The sequence below is a fragment of the Scyliorhinus torazame genome, chromosome 17 (genome assembly GCF_047496885.1).
Source record: "Scyliorhinus torazame isolate Kashiwa2021f chromosome 17, sScyTor2.1, whole genome shotgun sequence".
In the NCBI taxonomy this organism is placed as follows: domain Eukaryota; kingdom Metazoa; phylum Chordata; class Chondrichthyes; order Carcharhiniformes; family Scyliorhinidae; genus Scyliorhinus; species Scyliorhinus torazame.
The window spans coordinates 146,032,081-146,053,014 of NC_092723.1; the positions used below are offsets into that span (position 1 = coordinate 146,032,081).

At 43.4% G+C, this 20,934-nt stretch overlaps 1 protein-coding gene across 5 annotated transcripts in view; it reads right to left on the reverse strand.

Moving 5' to 3' along the window:
* Positions 1-20,934, reverse strand: part of llgl1 (LLGL scribble cell polarity complex component 1) — a 90,839-nt gene that overhangs the window by 3,734 nt on the left and 66,171 nt on the right. For 4 of the 5 annotated variants that reach the window (XM_072481235.1, XM_072481234.1, XM_072481239.1 and 1 more), the window contains 9 exons: positions 20,519-20,811; positions 19,232-19,385; positions 18,548-18,701; positions 17,096-17,212; positions 11,208-11,374; positions 9,515-9,779; positions 8,804-8,930; positions 7,922-8,019; positions 6,517-6,640 (listed from right to left, as the gene is read on the reverse strand). In XM_072481235.1, the coding sequence (XP_072337336.1) occupies positions 6,517-6,640; positions 7,922-8,019; positions 8,804-8,930; positions 9,515-9,779; positions 11,208-11,374; positions 17,096-17,212; positions 18,548-18,701; positions 19,232-19,385; positions 20,519-20,811 (1,499 nt within the window). The remainder of the gene's footprint in view (positions 1-6,516; positions 6,641-7,921; positions 8,020-8,803; positions 8,931-9,514; positions 9,780-11,207; positions 11,375-17,095; positions 17,213-18,547; positions 18,702-19,231; positions 19,386-20,518; positions 20,812-20,934) is intronic. The other variant, XM_072481236.1, reaches the window with a different exon arrangement.

The following is a 20,934-nucleotide window of genomic DNA, read 5'->3' on the forward strand; positions in this document are numbered from 1 at the left end:
AAATTGTTGCAGTCCTCCTCAGTATTAATTATCCCCTCCAATTTGGTATCATCTGCAATAGAAGCCCTGTGTAGACAACAGAGTAAAGGGCAGTTTTGGCAGTATGGTATCTGCAATAGCAGCCCTGTCTAGTCAACAGAGTAAAGAGCAGTTTTGGTAATAACACCATTGGAAGGTTATTTTAGCCTTGGAGGGTGTGCAGCATCATTTTACCAGAAAGATACCTAGAGGGAATAGATTACGCAAACTATACCTAGAGGGAATAGAGTTACATTTACTGAAATCTAGAGATGATTTGATCGAAGTTAAAAGAGAAAGGGAACAGTTAGGGTAGAAGAAAACGATTTCCAATGGCTATAAAGTCTAGGTCCAAACCGTATAGTCTCAAAATTTGAACTCGACTTTTCAAAAAGGAATTTAGAAAACTCAACATAAAAAAGGGTGGTCCTCTCTTCCACTAATGGCATTAAACCGGAGATCAATGGATTTTTCTTAACCAAAGATATTAAGGGATATAGACCAAAGCAATGAATTGAATTGCAATGAATTGAATTGAATTGCAGAATAGGCTTACGGGTTAATTGGACTATTCCTACAACTCGCTCATTTTCTCAGTTGACAGCCCCAAATGTTGTCAATTGGTCCAAACCAAACAGGCCATTAGAGGGCTCCAGGGATCAACGCAGCCATTTCCCTCAAAACCAAGATACATCAGACAATGCAGGCGTCAAAATTCTAACTACTTCCTGTGGGTATTCTGCATCAAGGCCACTCCATTTTATGGAAACATTAGAACATTAGGTTCAAAAAAACAGCTTCTTTCCCACCTGTTACCAGACTCCTGAATGACACTCTTGTGGACTGAACTCCACATTCATCTTCTCTACCGAGTAGTAGTACTATACTTGCATGCGTCATCCAATGTCTATGTATTTTTGTGTATCTAACGCATGTCCTATGTTTTTCATGTATGGAACGATCTGTCTGGACTGTACACAGAATATGTTTCACTGTACCTCTGTGTATGTGACAATAAATCCAAATCCGAACTGTCATTCACATTGTAGCACTGGAAGAGGTGCAGTGGCCACCCCCCCCCCCCCCCCACCCACAGGTGTAGCTGGTTCAGTTGCTGCTAATTGTTCGTCATAAATGGCCTCATTTGACAATGCGCTATTTAGCAAGGATTGGGACAAGATCATTTGACCCCACATGACTCAATGCTCAACTTCTACAAATCTACACTTTGCTGCAGAACTGATTGGTTCTCGGAGAACTTTACTATTCTCCATCTTTCCTCCACCCCCCAACCATGTCACCAAGGACCAGTGCCCATTACAACATCTCACTGGTGTTTCAGCTAACATCTGGTATTGAAGCAGAGACCGGTTGCAGGACTCAACAGCCAGAGGAGGCAATACCTCATTGCCAATCCAGTGGGCGAGTTTGGCTGCAGAAAAATAAATCAGTGTCACCTTCTAGTCCAGAGTTTATTATTTTTGTAATTTATTCTGGGGAGGGTGGAGTGAGATCAAAAAGTAGGTTGCAGGCACAAGGCTATCTAGTGCTTGCCAGACAGTACGGAAACTGCCGTTCTTCTGGCACATTTAGCAGCAGAGTGACAGTGCCAGGCACCAACTGCTCCTGAGCCAACAGCTTCAAAACCTATTTTCTAATTCATTTGTTAATAAAATTGGTGCCAACTTTTTTTTCCTTCATTATTTTAAACCACTGCCCACTCCTGCACCCTGTAATCTTAACAGCAATTTTCCATTCAAAATCTTATTGCTGCGATGTCACATTTGATGAGCAAAGCCATTTCAAGTCACAGCAGATTTAAATAGTGAACTCGCTTGGCAGTGGGCCCTCTAGTTGCCATGCCAACATGGCCTTTGCGCACACAGCAACAAAATCTCCACTGAACTAAATCAGAGTACCATCTTTATTGGATTCACATGCTTTAATATATAGGACGCACCAATCCTTGTCTAAAGGCAATGAATAAAGCCAGATCTACATTCATGCTGTAAGAAATAGATCAGAAACAGAGCAAGGCTCAGACTCCACCTGTAGGCCACACAGTAATGTGCAGTCTCAAACACAGAGACAATGACATTTTCCCTCATTATTAGTGTTTATATAGCTTAGTTACCCCAGTAACACATACCAAAGAGATAGATACAGAGGAGCAAAGTTGAGGTGACCAAGAGCACAGGACGATTTTTTTGAAAAATGGGGAGAAAAGAGCCAAATTCCAGAACACAACATCGACAATAAAGGACTGGGTAAGAGTAGGGAGGATGCACAGGAGAACAGAGTTAAAAAGGTGCACGTTGATGCACAAGGTTGCAAAATTAGGCAAGAGCAAAGTTGTGAACTTGCCATGGTTTGATAACTCCTTCCAAACACTACCTGCAGCTCTCCCTCACACCAGCCCCAGTCCAGTGAACTGCAACCTCCATTGTGTTTGTCAACAGTAGCCATTTGCTTGATGGCATCTGGCTGGAATCTCCTCCATCACTACCCAGTGGGCCTAGTTGAGAAGACCGATGACATCCAGATTCACTATTTGGCCCCGTGTGTCTGCACCAGCTCTCAGAATGAGCATTATGGCTTAATGTCATTCTCCTGCCTTTTCCCTGTACTCCTACACACGGTTTCTATTCAAATCATCTAATGCAGTCTTAAACGCCTCAATTAAACACACCTCCACCACACTTCAGGCAGTGCATTCCAGGCCCTGACCACGGGTTGAGAGAAAAAGTTTCTCATATTGCTTTTGCTCAATTTTCAAATCACTTCACATTTGTGCCCCCTTCTTGATCCTTTTACGAGCAGGAACAGTTTCTCCCCATCTACCCTATGCAGCCCCTCAAGATTTCAAACATCTCTAGGGCAGCAGAGTGGTTGGCAGTACTGCTTTACAGATACACTGACCCGGATTCAAATCCGGACCCGGATTTTGCACTCTCTCCCAGTGTATGCGTGGGTTTCCTCCCACAGTCCATAAATATGCAGGTTAGGTGGATTGGCCATGATAAATTGCCTCTTATTGTCCAGGGATATGTGCGGTTACAGGGATAAGATGCTCTTTCAGAGGGTCGGTGCATACCTGATCGGGCCGAATAACCTCCTTCCGCACTGTAGAGATTCTATGATCAATCTCCTCTTAGCTGCCTTCTTTCCAAGGAGAACAGTCCCAACCTCTTCAATATATCTTTTTTTTTTTTTAAATTTAGAGTACCCAATTCTTTTTTTAAAACCAATTAAGGGACAACTTAGCATGGCCAACCAACCTACTCAGCACATCTTTGGGTTGTGGGGGTGAGACCCACGCAGGCAAGGGTAGAATGTGCAAACTCCACACAGACAGTTACCTGGGGCAGAGATCGAACCCAGGTCCTCAGCGCTGCAAGACAGCAGTGCCAACCAGTGCCGCCCACCACTTCATAGCTGGAAGTTTCCCACCCCGGAACCTTTTTGTAAGCCTCTTCTATACTCTCGCCTTCACGTCCTTTCTATAGAATAGCACCCAGAACTGTACACAATACTTCAGCCAAGGTCTAACTTAGTGTCTTGTATAAGCTCAGCATATCCTCCCTGCTCTTGTACTCAATGCCCCTATTTAGCAAAACCCAAGTCTTATGGTCTTATGGACATTCTTCACTCTCCACCTGCACATATACCCTCCACTCAAGTAGTTTACCTCTTATTTTATATTGTCTTTCTATACTCTTCCGACCAAAATGCATCACTTCACACTTCCCTGTATTGAATATCTGCCCACTCCACAAATTGTCTATGTCCTTTTGAAGTTCTACACTTCCTTTTCACGGTTCACAATGCTTCCAAATTTTCCATCATCTGCAAATATGGAAGTTGTCCCCAGCACGCCAAGATCTAGATCATTAATATGCATCAGGAAAATCATGGGCCCCAAGACCAGCCCTGCAGAACTGGACTACTTCCATTTCCTTCAGCCCAAAATATATCCATTAACCATTAGTCACCATCCCACATAACTTTGGGCATTTCTGTATCCATGTTCCTACCGTCAGTTTTGTATTAATAAGCTATAACTTCTCGTCAGCATGTGGCACTGTATCAAATGCCTTCTGGAAGTCCAGGTGCACCACATCAACAGCATTACACTCATCAACCCTCTGTTGTCTCTTCAAAAAAAAACTCAGCTAGTTAAACATTGTCCCCTTAAATTCCATGCTGGCTCTTCCTAATCAATCCACATTTTTCCATGTGATTATTAATTCTATCCTGAGTAACTGTTTCTAGAAGCTTCCACCCCTGAAATTAAATTGGTTGATCTGTATTTGCTGGGCAAAAAAAAATCCCAAACGTGCAGGAGGCCATTCGGCCCATCGAGTCTGCGCTGATCCTTCAAAAGAGCACCCTACCTAGGCCCAATCCCCTGTATCCCCACCCAACCTTTGGACACTAAGAGGCAATTTAACATGGCCAATCAATTCTCCACTTGGAAGTTGATAATCTCATTTACTGAAATTTCCTGATTATACATAATTCAGAAGCAGATTTTGGAGGGAACGGTTGCAAAATTATAGGCGGACAAATACAAGAATTTACAATTGCTTAAGGGCTGCACAGACCTAAAAATTGGTAACTTGAAACTAGTGTGTGTCTAGCCAACTTGTTTTAATGAGACCAGCTTGCACAGATTGTAACGGAGCATGTGCACCCCTAGTGTTGCAGCACAATCTAGGCTAGGGCCAGCTCAGGGTGGGGGGGCGGCCGGGGGGGGGGGGGGGGGGAGAGAAGACAGACCAGTTCATTATCATGCAGCCCAAAGCCAGCTGCTCCTCATCTGAAGGTAAAGACAGACTAGCCCATCAGACACCAGGCACACTCAAAGCAACACCTCAGTCAGGTCTCAAATAGCACAGCTATGTACTTTTAAAACTAAAGAAAACAAAGGCCAGGACACATTCTGGCCTTCTGACCATCTCAGATTTCCACCATTGATAGCTGTGCCTTCAGCTGCCCAGGCCCAATTTCCTCCCTAAACCAGTCCACTTCTCCCCTCCTTTCGGGTATTCCTTAAAATCTACCTCACCTAAAATCTTGTTTTTGATTCAATGCTAACGTTTGCCTCATTAAACCCCTGTGAAGCATCTTAGGACGTTTTCAACATTTAATAATAATAATCTTTATTGTCACAAGTAGGCTTACATTAACACTGCAATGAAGTTACTGTGAAAAGCCCCTAGTCGCCACATTCCAGCACCTGTTCGGGTACACAAGAGGGAGAATTCAGAATGTCCAATTCACTGAACCTGCCCATCTTTGGACTTGTGGGAGGAAACTGGAGCACCTGGAGGAAACCCACGCAGACACGGGGAGACTCCACACAGACAGTGACCCAAGCCGGGAATCAAACGTGGGACCCTGGAGCTGTGAAGCAACATTGCTAACCACTGTTACCGTGATGCTGTATAAACATAATTCAATTGTTCAGGATATCAAGGTATTGAAAGGAATCACTTTAGTGATTCATGTTTTAAAAGCTGTAAAATGTAGGAGAAACAAAGTCAGGTTAAGCCACAGCTAGGGGCACTTCAAATGACCAGGAGCACCAGATAGTGGAACAGTAGCGGGTAGGAGGAATAGAACAAGGCCTCTGGAATTAGGTGCAGCACGAGGGTAACTTAATCAAAAACATTAAAGTCCAACATGGGACTTGATGACAACCCTTATTATCTATCATGTGCTACAGTGGAATTCCCATTATAATGCCACTAAATAGCTTTTGGCATTTTATCCTAGTTTATTGAATTTGAACCAAAGTCGGTTTTTCATCCGACTGTCTTTGTCCAAAAACCAGCAGCACCACATGAAATGGTGTCATTTTCAGATTGATTTCTGCATTGTTCCACAGAGCAAATAGAGTTGGCAGCCCCAGTGTGGTGGAATGTGCACGTTAAGATCAAACAGCAGCTTTAAAAGAAACACTGTTTAGATCTCCAATTGGGAAGTTTGTCCTGAACTTTACACTGACCATAGGGCACCTTTAGAGGACACATCAAACCAACAAATAGGCTGCTCATATTTAGATAGAAACCGTAGATAGACTCCAAAGAGCACAATCTTTGTCGCCACAAGTGTAACAGTGCTTCAAATGATTTATTGTCCGTCTGTCACAAGCTTTGAAACAAAATAAAGGTGCTGGGCAGTGTATAAACACAATCTTTAAATAGCAAGAGGAAAAGTTGAAAAAGCTCAATGGATCCTAATTGTTCTTTCGAGAAGCACAAAACCAGGAGAGGCAATGTTAAACCTGTATAAATCAGTTCCCACCCCACACGCCAGCCTCTGTGCAACATTGCTTTTCAGGAAGAAAGAACAGCAAGAAAGTGTGAAAAGCCATTAAAAAAAAAAAAATCAGCACTCTTCTGCAGTTGCTTTCAAAGGTGCTCGGCCTCATCTTCCAACCGATGTGGCCTCACCGCCCATTCTCAAATCTATGCATATTTTTAAAATACTCACGGTAAATAATCTTTGACATCCTCCACTGTCAGGTCACCCGTTGTGTCCAGTGTGATGTCAGCACTGCTGTTGGGAGAGTCGAGTGGAGTCTGAGACAACGTCAGTTGAAAATCCTCAAGCACCCCTAGTCATAAAACAAGCAGGGAACTTCACACCCGAGTTAATGATGACGTACAAAGATTTACAGCTCAGAAACTGACAATGGCAGAGTAGTTAGCATTGTTGCCTCAGAGCACCAGGGACCCAGGTTTGATTACAGCCTTGGGTGACTGTGTGGAGTTTGCATGTACGCCACATGTCTGCATGGGTTTCCTCCAGGTCCTCAGTCCAAAGATGTGCTGATTAGGAGGTTTGGCCATGCTAAAATTGACTTAATGTCCCAAATGTGCACAGGTTAGGTTACAGGGATAGGATGGGGAGTGAACCTGGGGAGAATCCTCTTTCAGATGATCAGTGCAGACCCGATGGGCCTTGTGGCCTCCTTCTGCACTGTAGGGATTCTATGATTCAGCCGAATACATAAATACTGCTCTTCATGCTCCACAGGAGTCTGATCACCCTTCAAGTTTAAACAACTTAACATGGCCTCACAGAACCACAGGCATAATGTTTGGTTTCAATTTGATTCAATAAACGAACAGAGATTAATTTTTGATATTTTTTTGCCTCAGCAATTGATCTAAAGCAGTTCATCCTCATTCTAAATCACCCACCTTACTGCCCCACAACCTTTACTCTCCACAAAATGCATCTCATTATGATAAACTAGTTGTATTTACATTCCCTGGAAGAATGACAATGAGCATCCTCTAATCCTGAACCATAAAAAATGTTCAGTGGGAGTTACTGGGTTACGGGGATAGGGTAGGGTGCTCTTTGTAAGGGCCAGTGCAGACTCGATGGGCTGAATGGCCTCCTTCTGCACTGTAAATTCTATGATTATATTCTAGATTATATTCCAGAGTCATTGTGCCAATATTTTGTATTCAGGGTCAACTCAAGACACTTCCTCTCCGGTCCTTTCCCACAACTTGGGCCCAGACGCTCAAATCAGCCTTCTGCTTCCAGAGCTTAAAATGTCTCCTGGTTCTCCAGTCACCGGAAGAACACAGGACATGTTCTGTACAGTGTGACTGGAACTTCAGCAGATAATTCCATCTAACTTCCCTTCTCATTGCACTTTATCAATGTTTAAACTGGCTAGGATTGCTCAATCATCTTCACAACCTTAACTTCGTATTTGTTTATTTTTCCAAGTCCAGTCTAGAATGGCTGTTTTGGCAGGCTCTTTGCCCTCCAGCTCCACTGTCAAATTTCACTCTCCCATTCCATAAACAACTAATAAACTGCTTCAAACAGGCGGTTAAATAATGCTCCCCCAAGAAAAAAAGCAACAAAAACATACCATCAGCAGCTCCCAGTGAGTTGTATTCCTCTTTGCTCTGAAGTTTATGAGTTCCATTTGCTTGATTCATCTTGGGGGATCTTTGCTGCAAGTTATTGCTGAAAATTTAGAAAGGAAAATTGTGTTTGCACAGGAAACAAAAGTGCAGTCATAAACAACTAGGCCCGAGACAGAACATGGGAGTTGTAGATGACTATAGACGAGATCAACAGCAACAACCAAGCCCTGAAAATTGTCAATTCCAGCCACACCGTTGAACAGGCGGAGAAGCTAGAGCTTGATTTTTGTAACGTAATCTGGCAGGGCATCTCCCCCCACCACACCGGTTTCTTGAAATGTTGTTGTATTTGAATACTGGAGTGGGATTTGAACCCAATTCAGGAGACACAGAGCTCCACTGAGCACATACCAGATGAACATTTTGGCTAAGTCAGGCACAAACAGAGCATGCATCCAATTGTTAGCGATAGTTTCAATGCACATCATAATACTACTTGGAACATGAAATCTGGAGGAACTGATGAGAGAAACAGAAAGGTCACACAGATCCATGTACAAGCAGCTTTAGACCAAACTGTGCTAAACAGAACCTTGGGCGTGCTTGATCCTGATAACTGGTATCTGAAAAGGGCTCCGAAGAGTTATATTGTACTCTATCTTTCTCCACAAATGCTACAAAAGTAGAGATTTTCCAGCACTTTAAATTTCTGAAAAGGATTGTTCACATTCCTCAGCATTGATATGCTTCATCTCGACATTGACAACTCTCCTCCATCTCCCACCTGTGCCCTACCCATTCCGTCCCAATGTTAGTTCTACAGATTGCACAAGTATAAATATTGTCTGTAGAGTATCAATTTGATTTGTTAATATGCAACTTACCATAGACTGGTGACAGGGTTCAAATGATCTATTGGACCTTCCCACCCCACCACACAATGCGGCTCAGTTATGTTCCTGGTAGATAGGGAGAATCGTTCAAACTCAGATGGCGATATCAAGTAAAAGCCTAAAACAGCAAAAAAGTCAAAAATCACTACAGCAGCAATCTGTGAACTCCACAGAAATTACAACTCGGGGTCAGTAATTTTGTTTCCATGGCTCCCAGCCACTTATTTTCCCCATATTCCTTTGTCACCAATGGGGAAGAACACTGAAATTCACCCAGTCTCCAGACCCAAAATCCAGTTCAAGACAAACAAATACATCTCACTCTGGACTAGCAGGCGGTTTAACCCCAAACCAGTCTAGAGATGAAATCAGGCATAAAAAAAAAAAACCTTTAAAACAAAATATTAAAAAAGTACATGAATCACAGAAGAGATGCAGATGGTGGGCCAAGTGGCCTCTGCGCTATAAAATTCCAGGATTCTTAATTTGGTTACGAACTGATGGGGTAAAAGAGGAGAAAACAAGTTTTGCACTAAAATACTTGTACGACACCACAGTGCCAGGCTGATAGGACATAGTGACTTCAATTACACCCCTGAAAAGCCAAGCAGGTTTTTGGGAGAGGTGGGGAAGGGAAAAGAGGCGATAGCCTAGGCGGACTACAATTTGGCATATGAAAATTACATAAACCTTTGGAGTTACCCTGGCCTGTTTTTGTGAAGACACACGAAGCAATGCCACTGATGTCTTCCTTCCTTATGCAATCGTAGCGAATCTGTGGCCGGAGCCCTGGAATTGTGAAGATGTGAACGTCTCCCAGGTTCGTTAAACACACCAGACAGTTCTCCGAATAGTCATCTGAGGCAATACTGGGGAAATTCATTAACCCCAATTTTCGCACTCTGGACCCTTCATGGGCAGTGAGCTTGAACTTTGTCTTAGCAGTCACCCTCGGCAGTGTAAACACCTACACACAAAATCAATGCTTTAATGAGATACGGTGCCACTTCAAAAGAAATACCCAATGACCCCCTATCCGCCAACCCACTTTTAAGCGGACAGTACACCAGGGACATTGCCATGGAAACCTCCACTGCCTTGCACAATTCATTATACACATCCCAGATGTAACAAAGCTTTGGGAAGCAACTTAACTGCAGACGGTATCACAGCCTATCCAGATTCTATTCTCACTCAATCTCTACACATGTTTTCCAGTAAAGGGGGTGGTCAGTGCTGGGGTTCACAGTGTAACTGCGAGAAGGAACCCAATTCATGCCCAATTTACACAGCAGTGACTAGGGATAGTTCAGACTAATTATTTGGAAAATTGGTAACTTCTTGCACTGGTGTTTGACCAAACAGGAATAAATCCTACTGTCGCACTGGATAATGAAGTCAAAAGCTAGAAACTTAAAATACATCATCCCAAGCTCTTATCCAACCATCCAATTTAGATGCACTGAAGACCCATTTTACAATCATATACACCTGGAAAGACAGGTGGTTGAGGGAGGGGAATTCCAGAGCTCAAGGTGCAAGCTGCTGAATGCATGGCAGCTAATGGTGAGGTGAAGGGAGTGGGGGATGTGCTAGAGGCCAGAACTCGAGCAACATCAGAAGATTGTAGGGCTAAAAAAAAGGAGGTTAGAGAGAGGTGCAAGAACGTGGAAAAATTTGAAAACAAAGATGAAAACGTTTTAAAAATCAAGGCTTTGTCTGACTAGCTACCAATGTTGGTCAGTGAGTAGAGAAGCCAATTGGTAACAGGACTAAGTTGTTTGGATAGTTTTGCATGAGCTCAGTTTAATGAGGGTAGAAGTTGGGAGGTTGGCCTGGAAGAAGCAACTCTCGACTAATAGTCGAATTTCCCCTATTGCTGGCCTGGGGTTTTCTTTTGTTTTGTGCACATTTCCAGAGAATAAGCTTCTTTAACTTCCCATTCACCCATATCTGGATGCTACACCACTTTACTCTATATGGCTATACATTAAATTTGTTACCATCTCCAGAGTATTTTCTCACTGCATCCAGTTATCACAATTTGTAGTTCTTGCATCTTATTTTTAAACACACTTAACATGGAGCTTTGGCTCCATACGGCTTACCAGTTTCTGGTCCTGAATCTGTATGTTTCTGGGTCCATATCAACATGCTCATTAACTTCTACCTTGTGATCATTCTTGTCTGGGATTTATCTATTCCCTCTCCAGATCCCCACAATTATCCGGTTTAAATAATTTTCAATTACTGCTTCAGTGCATCTTGCACTTCTGTTTCTGGTTGGTTTAGCTTAACCCTGATAATCACATGTCTATCCTCTCAGAGGCCATCCCTTATCCAAGGTCACTGGCCACTACTCCACACAGTTTTTGCTGTGCCTTGTGTGCATTACCTTGAACTGTTCTTCAGAGACGATTAGTACAGAATGACTGCCCTGCATCTCTGGGGCTTTGGCGAGATCACGAGACACTTCAAATGGCTCAGGGAGTGGGTTCCCTCGTCCATCCAACACTGCAATCGACACCACGGGTGCTCTGTGCATCAGCTGAATTTCTTTACCTAAATTAGTGGTGTGGAGGAGCAAGGTAACCAATTATTTCCATAGCATAATGTGGAATGGATTAAGTGGAATTATAAAGCAGTAGTGGAATGTGGGACACACACACACATTGAAACCATTAGAACTTCTGGTCCCCTCTTGGTCTTCACTTTTCCAGTTGGGAGCAGCAGCAGGAGCAGACTTTCAAACCAAGAATTTGATTTCCCCCCCACCACCACCTCATGGTTTTTGCCCCCCTCAGTGTTGTTACAGGAAAGCAGGTAAATATTTATTCTAATTGCTTCTTTAAACAGAGCACTAATTTAACATGAACCAGGGCAGCACGGTGATGCAGTGGTTAGCACTGCTGCCGCACGGCACCGAGGTCCCATGTTCAATCCCGGTTCTGGGTCAATGTCTGTGTGGAGTTTGCACATTCTCCTAGTGTTTGCGTGGATTTCGCGCCCATGAACAAAAAGATGTGCAGGGTAGGTGGATTGGCCACGCTAAATTGCCCCTTAATTGGAAACTCTATTTATAAATTATACACTTTTTTTTTTACATGAGCCAAAGAGCCAAGAAATTGAACATTCCAATCAGAGTATTGAAGTCAATTATAGTATGAGCCAGAAGCTTTACCCGAGGACAGTTTTCACCAGAGTGCAAGGGAATTCATGAGGTGAGGGTGCAAGAGGTGCTACTTGACATGAACAAGAAAAGATCCAAAGCACCAACGTTAAAGTTATTACCTAGATTAAAAACTAAATAGGTAATCCCCTCAGGGCTGGGGAGGACCCGAGTGGTTGGGGAAGATCAGTTATCATTTCTCAATCCTATCTATCTATATAATTGATACTCAGGTGGTTCTACTGATGGGAATACAAACAGCAAAGGGCTAAAACTAATCCGCAGAACCAGAAGCAATGTTAGCTGTGTGGGGAAGATCTGCTGGAAAGAGCTCTGGGTTGGGAGTCGGTGAATTTTAAAATCAGTCTTCTAATCAAGCTGGAATAAGGTTTTGGTTGCAAACAGCAGTCTTCCTCCAAAGCGTCTTGGATTTCCACAGCAGAGTGGAATCGAGTTTGAGGGGTCATGTGGCATGCCTTTATTAAAGCGACAGCAGGTATGCCTTGGGTAATATTACTGGATTTTTATAGTTAAACATCTTTAAGGGAGCGTTGCCTGGAAGGTGTTTACTTGTGGGTCAGACTTGTGTGTCACGGGGGGGGGGGGGGGGGGGGGGGGAAAGAAGAGAAGGAGAAATGATTTGTAAGACTGTATTTAAATGTAATCTTATGTGAAGTTCTCTTTTCCTCTTATTAATAAATCTTTTACTTCTGAAAGCCCACGAGTGCGACTGGACTTCATGCAGCGGAGATCAAGAAGGAGAATACAAATTGGGGAAAAAATAAAAGGCCCAAAAGACAAGTTTCCCTTGGGGATTTGTTTGTCCAACAATTAACATCTGCTGTGGTCATAGCGAATGCAAGGACAATGGAGCCTACAAGTAAGGAAGTCTGTACAGGAGAGAGCCAGACACCTAGAGGACTGCATTTTGTTTTGGTCTCCTTATTTAAGCAGGTCCACCAGTTTGATTTCGGAGATGACGGGGTTGTCATACGAGGAAAGGTCGTGCAGGCTAGGTCTATTCTCACTGGAGTCTATAAAACCAAGAAGTGATCTCATTGAACCACCGATTAGGAGGGGTCATCACAGGGTAGATGCGGACAGGATTTCCCCCTGGTGGTGGAATCTAGAAACAGTACTATAGTTTTAGAATAAGGGATCATCCATTTAAAACGTAGAATTTCTTCTGTGGAAAGTAAATCTTTGGAATTTTCTATTCAAAGTGTTGTAGAGGCCAAGTCATTGAATATATTAAAAGTTGAGACGCAGATTCTTGAATTATAGGGGAGTCAAAGGTATTGCAAAGAGGAGTTGAGGCCAAAATCAGATCAGCGTGAAGAATGCAGGATTTTAGATATATTGGATTATAAACATTTGACAATTTAAGGGTTAAAGTTGTTTGACTACAGTAGTCATGTTTTTAAAAGAATTTGTTTTACAAGACCAGAAAGCTTTTAGAAGTCAGAGGTAAAATTGACCAGAGCAAAAAGCCTAGGCTAATGTCCTGTTGTTTGACTAGGGGGGAGCCCTGGGAAGTTAATGCGTCTGAGGTCTGATCTGGCTAACAGAGTCCACAAGTGAGGTCTTTTGCACTCACTAGAATAGTTGAAAAAGATTAATAGTATTTAAAGCAGTGCAAACTTGAAGGACAAGGAAGAAGTCGAAACAGGCCAGTTGAAACAGCTTGTTGAGAGCCCGGCGAACCATGTCCATATGTTTTGGTCATGCCCGGCACTGGAGGGGTTCTGGAGAGGAGTGGCGGGAGCAATATCTCAGGTGGTGAAAGTCCAGGTCAAGCCAAGCTGGGGGCGAGCAATATTTGGAGTAGTGGACGAACCGGGAGTGCAGGAGGCGAAAGAGGCCAGCATTCTGGCCTTTGCGTCCCTAGTAGCCCGGCGAAGGATCTTGCTAATGTGGAAGGAGGCGAAGCCCCCCAGCCTGGAGGCCTGGATAAATGATATGGCTGGGTTCATAAAGTTGGAGAGGATTAAGTTCGCCTTGAGAGGGTCTGCGCAGGGGTTCTACAGGCGGTGGCAACCGTTCCTAGACTATCTCGCGGAGCGTTAGAGGAAGGTTGGGCAGCAGCAGCAACCTTGGGGGGGGGGGGGGGGGGGGGGGAGAAGACTGCCTGGGAGGGTGGATGAGCAAGAGATACCATGAAGGGTTGGGGAAACTGGCACGTACGGGTGAGGGCCTGTGTACAAAGCTGTGTAAATATATCATTTTGCCATGTATATATCTTGCTCTGCGCGATTTCTTGTTTGTTTTTTTGTTACGGGGGGGGGGGGGGGGTTATTGTTTGTGAGGGAGAAAAAAAGTGTTTAAAAAACTTTAATAAATATTTTTTTTTAAAGAAACAGCTTGTTGAACACATTCGGCCAGAGTCTGCAGGGATTCTAGCAGGAGCCAAACCTGTTCTAGAAAGTAAGTATTACTCGGTCATTGGAGCAAAGGGTGGATTTGGGGTATAGGGTGGATTGAGAGCTGCATGTTTCTCCTTTCATGTTCTTTAATTCGGAATAGGGTCTTGTATTCATTAGTATTGTTTAAGGGTTAATTGTAAACAAGTTCCAGGTGTGATGTTAAAGAGCTTAAGATTGTGTTAATAATAAAAATTGTGCTTTAAAATACCAAATCCCCATTTCTTGGTGTAGTCACTCCTGGAGTGAAATATTCTTTCCTCACGGTCTTACAAAATAAATTAAAATATCAGGGTTTCGGTCCAGTATCCTAGCCACTGTAGGGGTCTGGTCTGGGATCAGAATACCAGCCAGGATCTTCTTGAATGTCAGAGCAGGCTTAAGGAGCCACTTCACCTACTCCTACTCTTATTCTGAAGTAGAAGAGCCACAATCAGCTCAGTCCTCCAAGAGGGTAACTTAGCCATACAATCCACTCCATTTGCACCAAGTTCAGACATAGTAACCTGCAGACAGTAGGCAGAACCCATCGCCCCTCAAGCACCATTAAACAGAAAACACCCAAGGCGTTAAAATTAATATATATTCAAGGAAATGAGACTGACATTTCACTGGAGAAATCCTATCCATGCACAACTGAGAGTTACATAAACATGGCTTTCCTCAAGAAAATGTCACATCTCCACTATTCATCCTGGGCCTGTTCTAATGATCATTTTCTCTTTTCCACCCGTACCTCATTCCCCACCAAGCTAAATATTGGGAGGAGGAACACGAGCACAATTTCAAGCTAACCATTCAGATTTGGTCTTCCTCACCATCACCTTGCAGTCAAGTTTCACCTGCACAGCAGCACAAGTGGAGATCCAGAATTTAATATTGGGTAGTAGCAAGGTGAGGAGGGAGGGCAACTGCCACAGTTCCTGACTTATTGCCCCATCCTCCATTAAAATGTTACCAGTTTAAAGTAGCTACCAAGATTGAGCCTTTATCCATGCAGTTTACAGAAGTACCAGAGTCCTCAAAACACAAATTGCACTCCACGGTTCTCAGTTAGGAATCCAGAATAACATTGGAGGAGAAACCAGCATAACGCTAGCCATTCCAAGAGAACAATTTTACCTAATGACGATTCAAGCAATGAGCTGAAACATACAACCCAGGGGGATAGTAGACCCAGGGGGATAGTAGAAGTGAAAAACAATTAATCCAATTTAAAAGGAAAATGGATGGGCACCGAGGGTGGCACAGTGGTTAGCACTGCTGCCTCAGCACCAGGGGTTCAATTCTGGTCGTGGGTCACTGTGTGGAGTTTGTACGTTCTCCCCATATCTGCATGGGTTTCCTCCCACAATCCAAAGATGCGTGTGTTAGGTGGATTGGCCAGGGTCGGTGTGGACTTGACGGGCCGAATGGTTTCCTTCGGCACTGTAGGTATTCTATGATAAACCTGCAGAGCTATGGGGATCAAGCTGGGTAGTGGAACTGACTGAATTGATTTGCAGGGAGCTGGCAGGGGCTAGATTGGCTGAATGGTCTCCTGTGCAGTCCATTACTATGACCAAGTTAAAAAAACGGAAAGTTAGCAAATCATGTTTGATTGAGCTCTTTATTGAAGTGTGCTGGTGTACGAGTGATTTACATATGGATTTTCAAATAAGTTTGATAAAATACCACATAATAGATTACAGTTAAAGCTCATGAAATTAGATGCATAGGTACAACATGAATACAAAATTGCTTAGGCAGTGATTAACTATTTTCCTAGACTGGAGAGAAGTATGTAGTAATGTTGAGGGAGTCAATATTGGAACTGCTTTTTAAAAATCTATATTAACCAACCAGGTCTGGAGCACAACTTTAAAAAAAAATTTTAAAAACAAAAAAACAAAACAAGTTTAGAGTACCCAATTCATTTGTCCAATTAAGGAGCAATTTAGCATGGCCAATCCACCTAACCTGCACATCTTTCGGGTTGTGGGGGCGAAACCCACGCAGACATGGGGAGACTTGAAGCAGCAAGGAAACTAGTAACAGGCTATAAGAGGATTGCAAACAGACTGGGGAAATGAGCAGACATGATAAATTTCAGTGGGTAGAACGAGAAAGGCAATATAAACTAAATGGTACAATTCAGCAAGGGGTGCACATACACAGATCGAAGGTGGCAGGTCAAGTTCAGAAGGCAAAAAGCATACAAGCAGCCTTGGCTTTATCAAGAGGATACATAGTATAAACACAAGGACATTACAAAACAAATGGTTCGGCCAAAGTTGGAGTAATGTGTCCAATTTTGGGTAAAGAGGCTGTCAAGGCTTTAGAGGGTGCAGAATTTACCAAAATAGTTCTAGAGATTAAATAGCCCTTCCATATAACTGAAGTAGAGAAACTAAAGTTGCGCTCCTTAGAGAAGAGGTCAATCGAGAGATGGCAAGGTTCTCAAATCATGAATGCTTTTGATTATGCAAACATGGAGAGACCTCTGTCCATCTCCACCCAGACGGTACAGTTATAAAGTAATTGTCAAAGAACCGGAGGCAACATGGACATTTTGGCGAGCTGGAATGCACTGCCTGAAGGGGCAGAGGAAGCAAATTCAACACGGCTTTCAAAACTTAAATGGCTTGTGGCATGATAATAGGACTTGGGTTGAACAAAAGATAATACACGAAGTGTAGAGTGTGAGAATCTTACCCAATACAGCCTCTGCAGATTTCTCTGTCCACTTCTCTCTGGATGGAACCTCCAGTGCATAAGCGTAAACGGACCCAGCGTTTGTTCCTGCCCACATTGTCGGGCCATGATGTGTGGCTAAAAGATAATAAAACCGAGAGTAGGCTATTTGGCTCTGCCATTCATCATCATCCATCTCAGTAAATTGTTCCCACTGTCTCCCCATTTCCTTTGATTCCTAGCCCCAGAGCTATATCTGTTATGGCCTCAACTACTTTCTGTTAGAGGATTCCACAGACTCACCACTCCCTGGTGAAGAAATGTCTCTTCATCTCATTCTTAAATGGTTTGCTCCTTTCATTCTTAAATGATTTGCGACTGTGACCCTGGGTTCTGGACTCCCCTAGCATCAGGAGCATTCTTGCTGCATCTACCCAGTCTAGTCCTGTTAGAATTCGATAGGTTTCCAGGAGATTGAGATTTCCCCTCATTAAACTCCAGCAAATATAGTTCTAATTGACTCCATCTTGCCTCACAAGTCAATCCAGCTATCAGTCTGGTAAAACGTCACTGCACTCCCTCTATAGCAAGAGCATCCTTCCTCAGATAAAGGAGACCAAAACTGCACACAATATTCCAGGTGAGGTCTCACCAAGTCCCTGTATAACAGCAGCAAGACAGCCCTGCTCCTGTACTCCAAACCTCTCACTATGAAGGTCAACATTTCATTTGCCTTCTTTAGGCCTGCTACACCTGCATGCTTCCCTTCAGCAACTAGTGTACAAGGACACCCAGATCTCACATTAGAGTGGGAAGAGAAGACTGCTGCAGCGTGACAGCTGCTTGGGAGCACCAATTTAATGCAGGAAAGAGCACAGTGGATAATGCCTGCATCACATATCAAGAACAAACAGCACCAATAAGCCACTGACCCATCTGGCTGATAACAAAATTAGTTTTTAAAGTCACTGTAAACTGCCCTCAGGTGAGGCTGGATTGATGCACAAACCAGTGCCAACAAAATAATTAAACACAGTAATTTAGTGATAACGACAGGCTTTCTTAAAGCTGGTTAATTTAATCACATTTCTAATTTTTAAGAATAGAAATTAACAGCTTGGGTGATTTTTGGTATTTTCGAATTATTGTAAGAGTGTTTGTCAAGTTTCCCCAAGTCTGCATATGCACGATATCCCCAAGATCATTCCAAGCTTAATAGATGACCCTCACCCACTAAAACAGTGCAACTGAGATCATTGAACTGAGATACAAACCTGCATCTCTACACCAGTATGATCACATCCCTCAGTGTGAAGGAAGCATAGGACAGGCTAACCTTTAGACTACGTGGATTAAGTAGAAGGCATTTTACAAAACTGGTGCTTCAACAGTTCCACTTAACGGACAAGACAGGATTAGCTGCTCTGTCCACACCAACACCTTCAAAAATACATTATTAAAAGCAGCACTTACCATCTCGTAAAAAGGTATCAGCAAAGTAAAGGCAGCGAACAACACCTGACAGAGAGTCATCGGCAGATCGTGGCTCTATCCGTCTCTGTACTGGAGTCACTTCCACCTCACGTGGACCAGCTTGCTCAGCAAGTTGGGCATTTGCTTCTTGGACCTATTGTGATGGAGGATAAAATCAAATCTCTCAATCTAGTAGAGGCTCTCAATCTGCTCGGAGTTGTGGTCTAATGATGGCACTGCACATTAGGCAACTGTCTTAGATATAAAAGACCAGATGCACCGAAGCTTGCATTACACTTACACCAAAGTCTAATAACCGGACTGAACTAAGAGGCAAGAGTTAAATCTTGTGCCATGACATACCAGGTTATACAGCAACAACTCTCACTTTTGAGAAGTGCAAACCTATTAGCATCACTTTTCCAGCAGTGAGTAAATTATAGCTGCCTGTTGTCAAAGCACTGAATTGATGATCACTCAAATCAGGAAGAGAAACCCATGTTTACATTTTAAGCTGATCTCATTTCACTCCTCCCCAGAAATGGTACCATCATGGGCAACAAAACACTTTCCCATTCTGACAGGAGCATTTTCACAATCTGAAAGCAGGAGCAAGGCTTAAATATACTTTCCACAGGACTGATAAGACTAGATGGCTCAGTTTTCATCTTCTGGGAGCAGTACCTTGCTGGCAGGGCTGCTAGGTGATAGCCGCTTCTTCCCAGACACTCTGCTCTTTCGTATCCTTCTGAACGACTGCCGTAACGACTTCTTCAATGATTTAACGCGGGAGAGTGGGCCCTCCATTGCCAGAGAATCATTTGGATGCAGTGTGCACCTGTTGACCCAATAGGAATTATCAAACTACAATATTCCTGATCTGCAGGGGTGAAAATGTGACAAATCTAGGTGAAGGATAGCAAGGTAGAAAACAGGACAGAACAGGAAAAGGCAAGGCTCAAGCTAAGGAGGCAGAAGGGCAATGATGAGATTCACCTTTCCTGCAATGGGTGTTGAACAAATTAAATGAGCAAGGAGGCAGTGGAGGAAATTAGAACAGATAGAAGTATTCAAATGCATGTTCTGGGCCAATAGGATGGACTGCAATGGTTTAAAAAAAAAAATTAAAAAATTTAAGAGTACCCAATTCTCCCCCCCCCAAATTAAGGAGCAATTTAGCGTGGCCAATTCATCTACCCTGCACCTTTTGGGTTGTGGGGCGAGACCCTCACACACACACGAGGAGAACGTGCAAACTCCACATGGGCAGTGACCCAGAGCCGGGATTGATCCTGGGTCCTCAGCGTGAGGCAACAATGGTTACTAACCTTGCTGGCTTGGATGGACTGCAATGGTGCAGTTTCTATAGGTAACTCAGTTTCACTCAAATGACCCTCATTACTTACTCTAGGGTTCAGCTATAATTCCAACAACCACAAACAATTTAGGAAACTCTGCTATCCAACATGGGGGGGGGGGGGGGTGTCCTTGTGAACATGTTATTCTAGGATTGTTGATTGGGTCCAATCTGCCAATCACCATCCTCAGGGGAGGAAGGAAATAAAAGAACAGCAATGCAGGGAAGGAGGATAAAGAAATGCTCAAGTCGGATGGTGGGAAACCCAGGGTTAAAATTAAGTTGCTGCAATAGTTCATAATTTCCTACAGATACAAAATTCTGAACAGTCCTGTTTGACAAGAACGCTTGACGGAAGACGGCAAGTTATGGAAGTGATTAACTGGCATAAGCCGGCAGATTTGTGCTCCTTCCATTCTGGTGTGCAATGGGTTAGACCTGGCAGAAGCCAAGAATTAATTTGTGGCAACTCACCATCAACTAAAGCAAGTCAACAGGTTCAATATCCCCAAAACAGTCAACCTGTGATTTTGGGTAGGGTTATCATTACAGACCCTGCGGCAGGGGAAGGCTGACTGGAGCAATCCATTTACATGAAGACTCCCGGTACACACCTGGCTAATACTGCCTGCTGTCTGTAGTAATCAAAGACGCCAAATCCATGACTGGTGCCAAATGCCACAAGCTGCCATTCAGTGTGCAGAGTCACTGCTGTCACAGCAGCCGGCGGAATACATTGAACCAGGAAACGTGGCTGGAAACCAGGTGCAAAGCTGACCAAGCCACCTTTTGGGGTCAACCGATCATGACCTTTCCATGTGAAACCCTCTCGATCTTGAAGGAGGTCAACTGAAGACAGGCTCATCTTTTGTTCAGACCTTTCATCATTAAATTCCATAACTAGAACCTGGGAATTAAAAAAACACAATAAATCAGCTTCTCAATTACATTTGGAGAGAAAACCAATTTTGGTCTCAGAGATGTCTGTGCTTTGAAATTTCTACTTCCTATTAGAGATGGCTAATGTTAA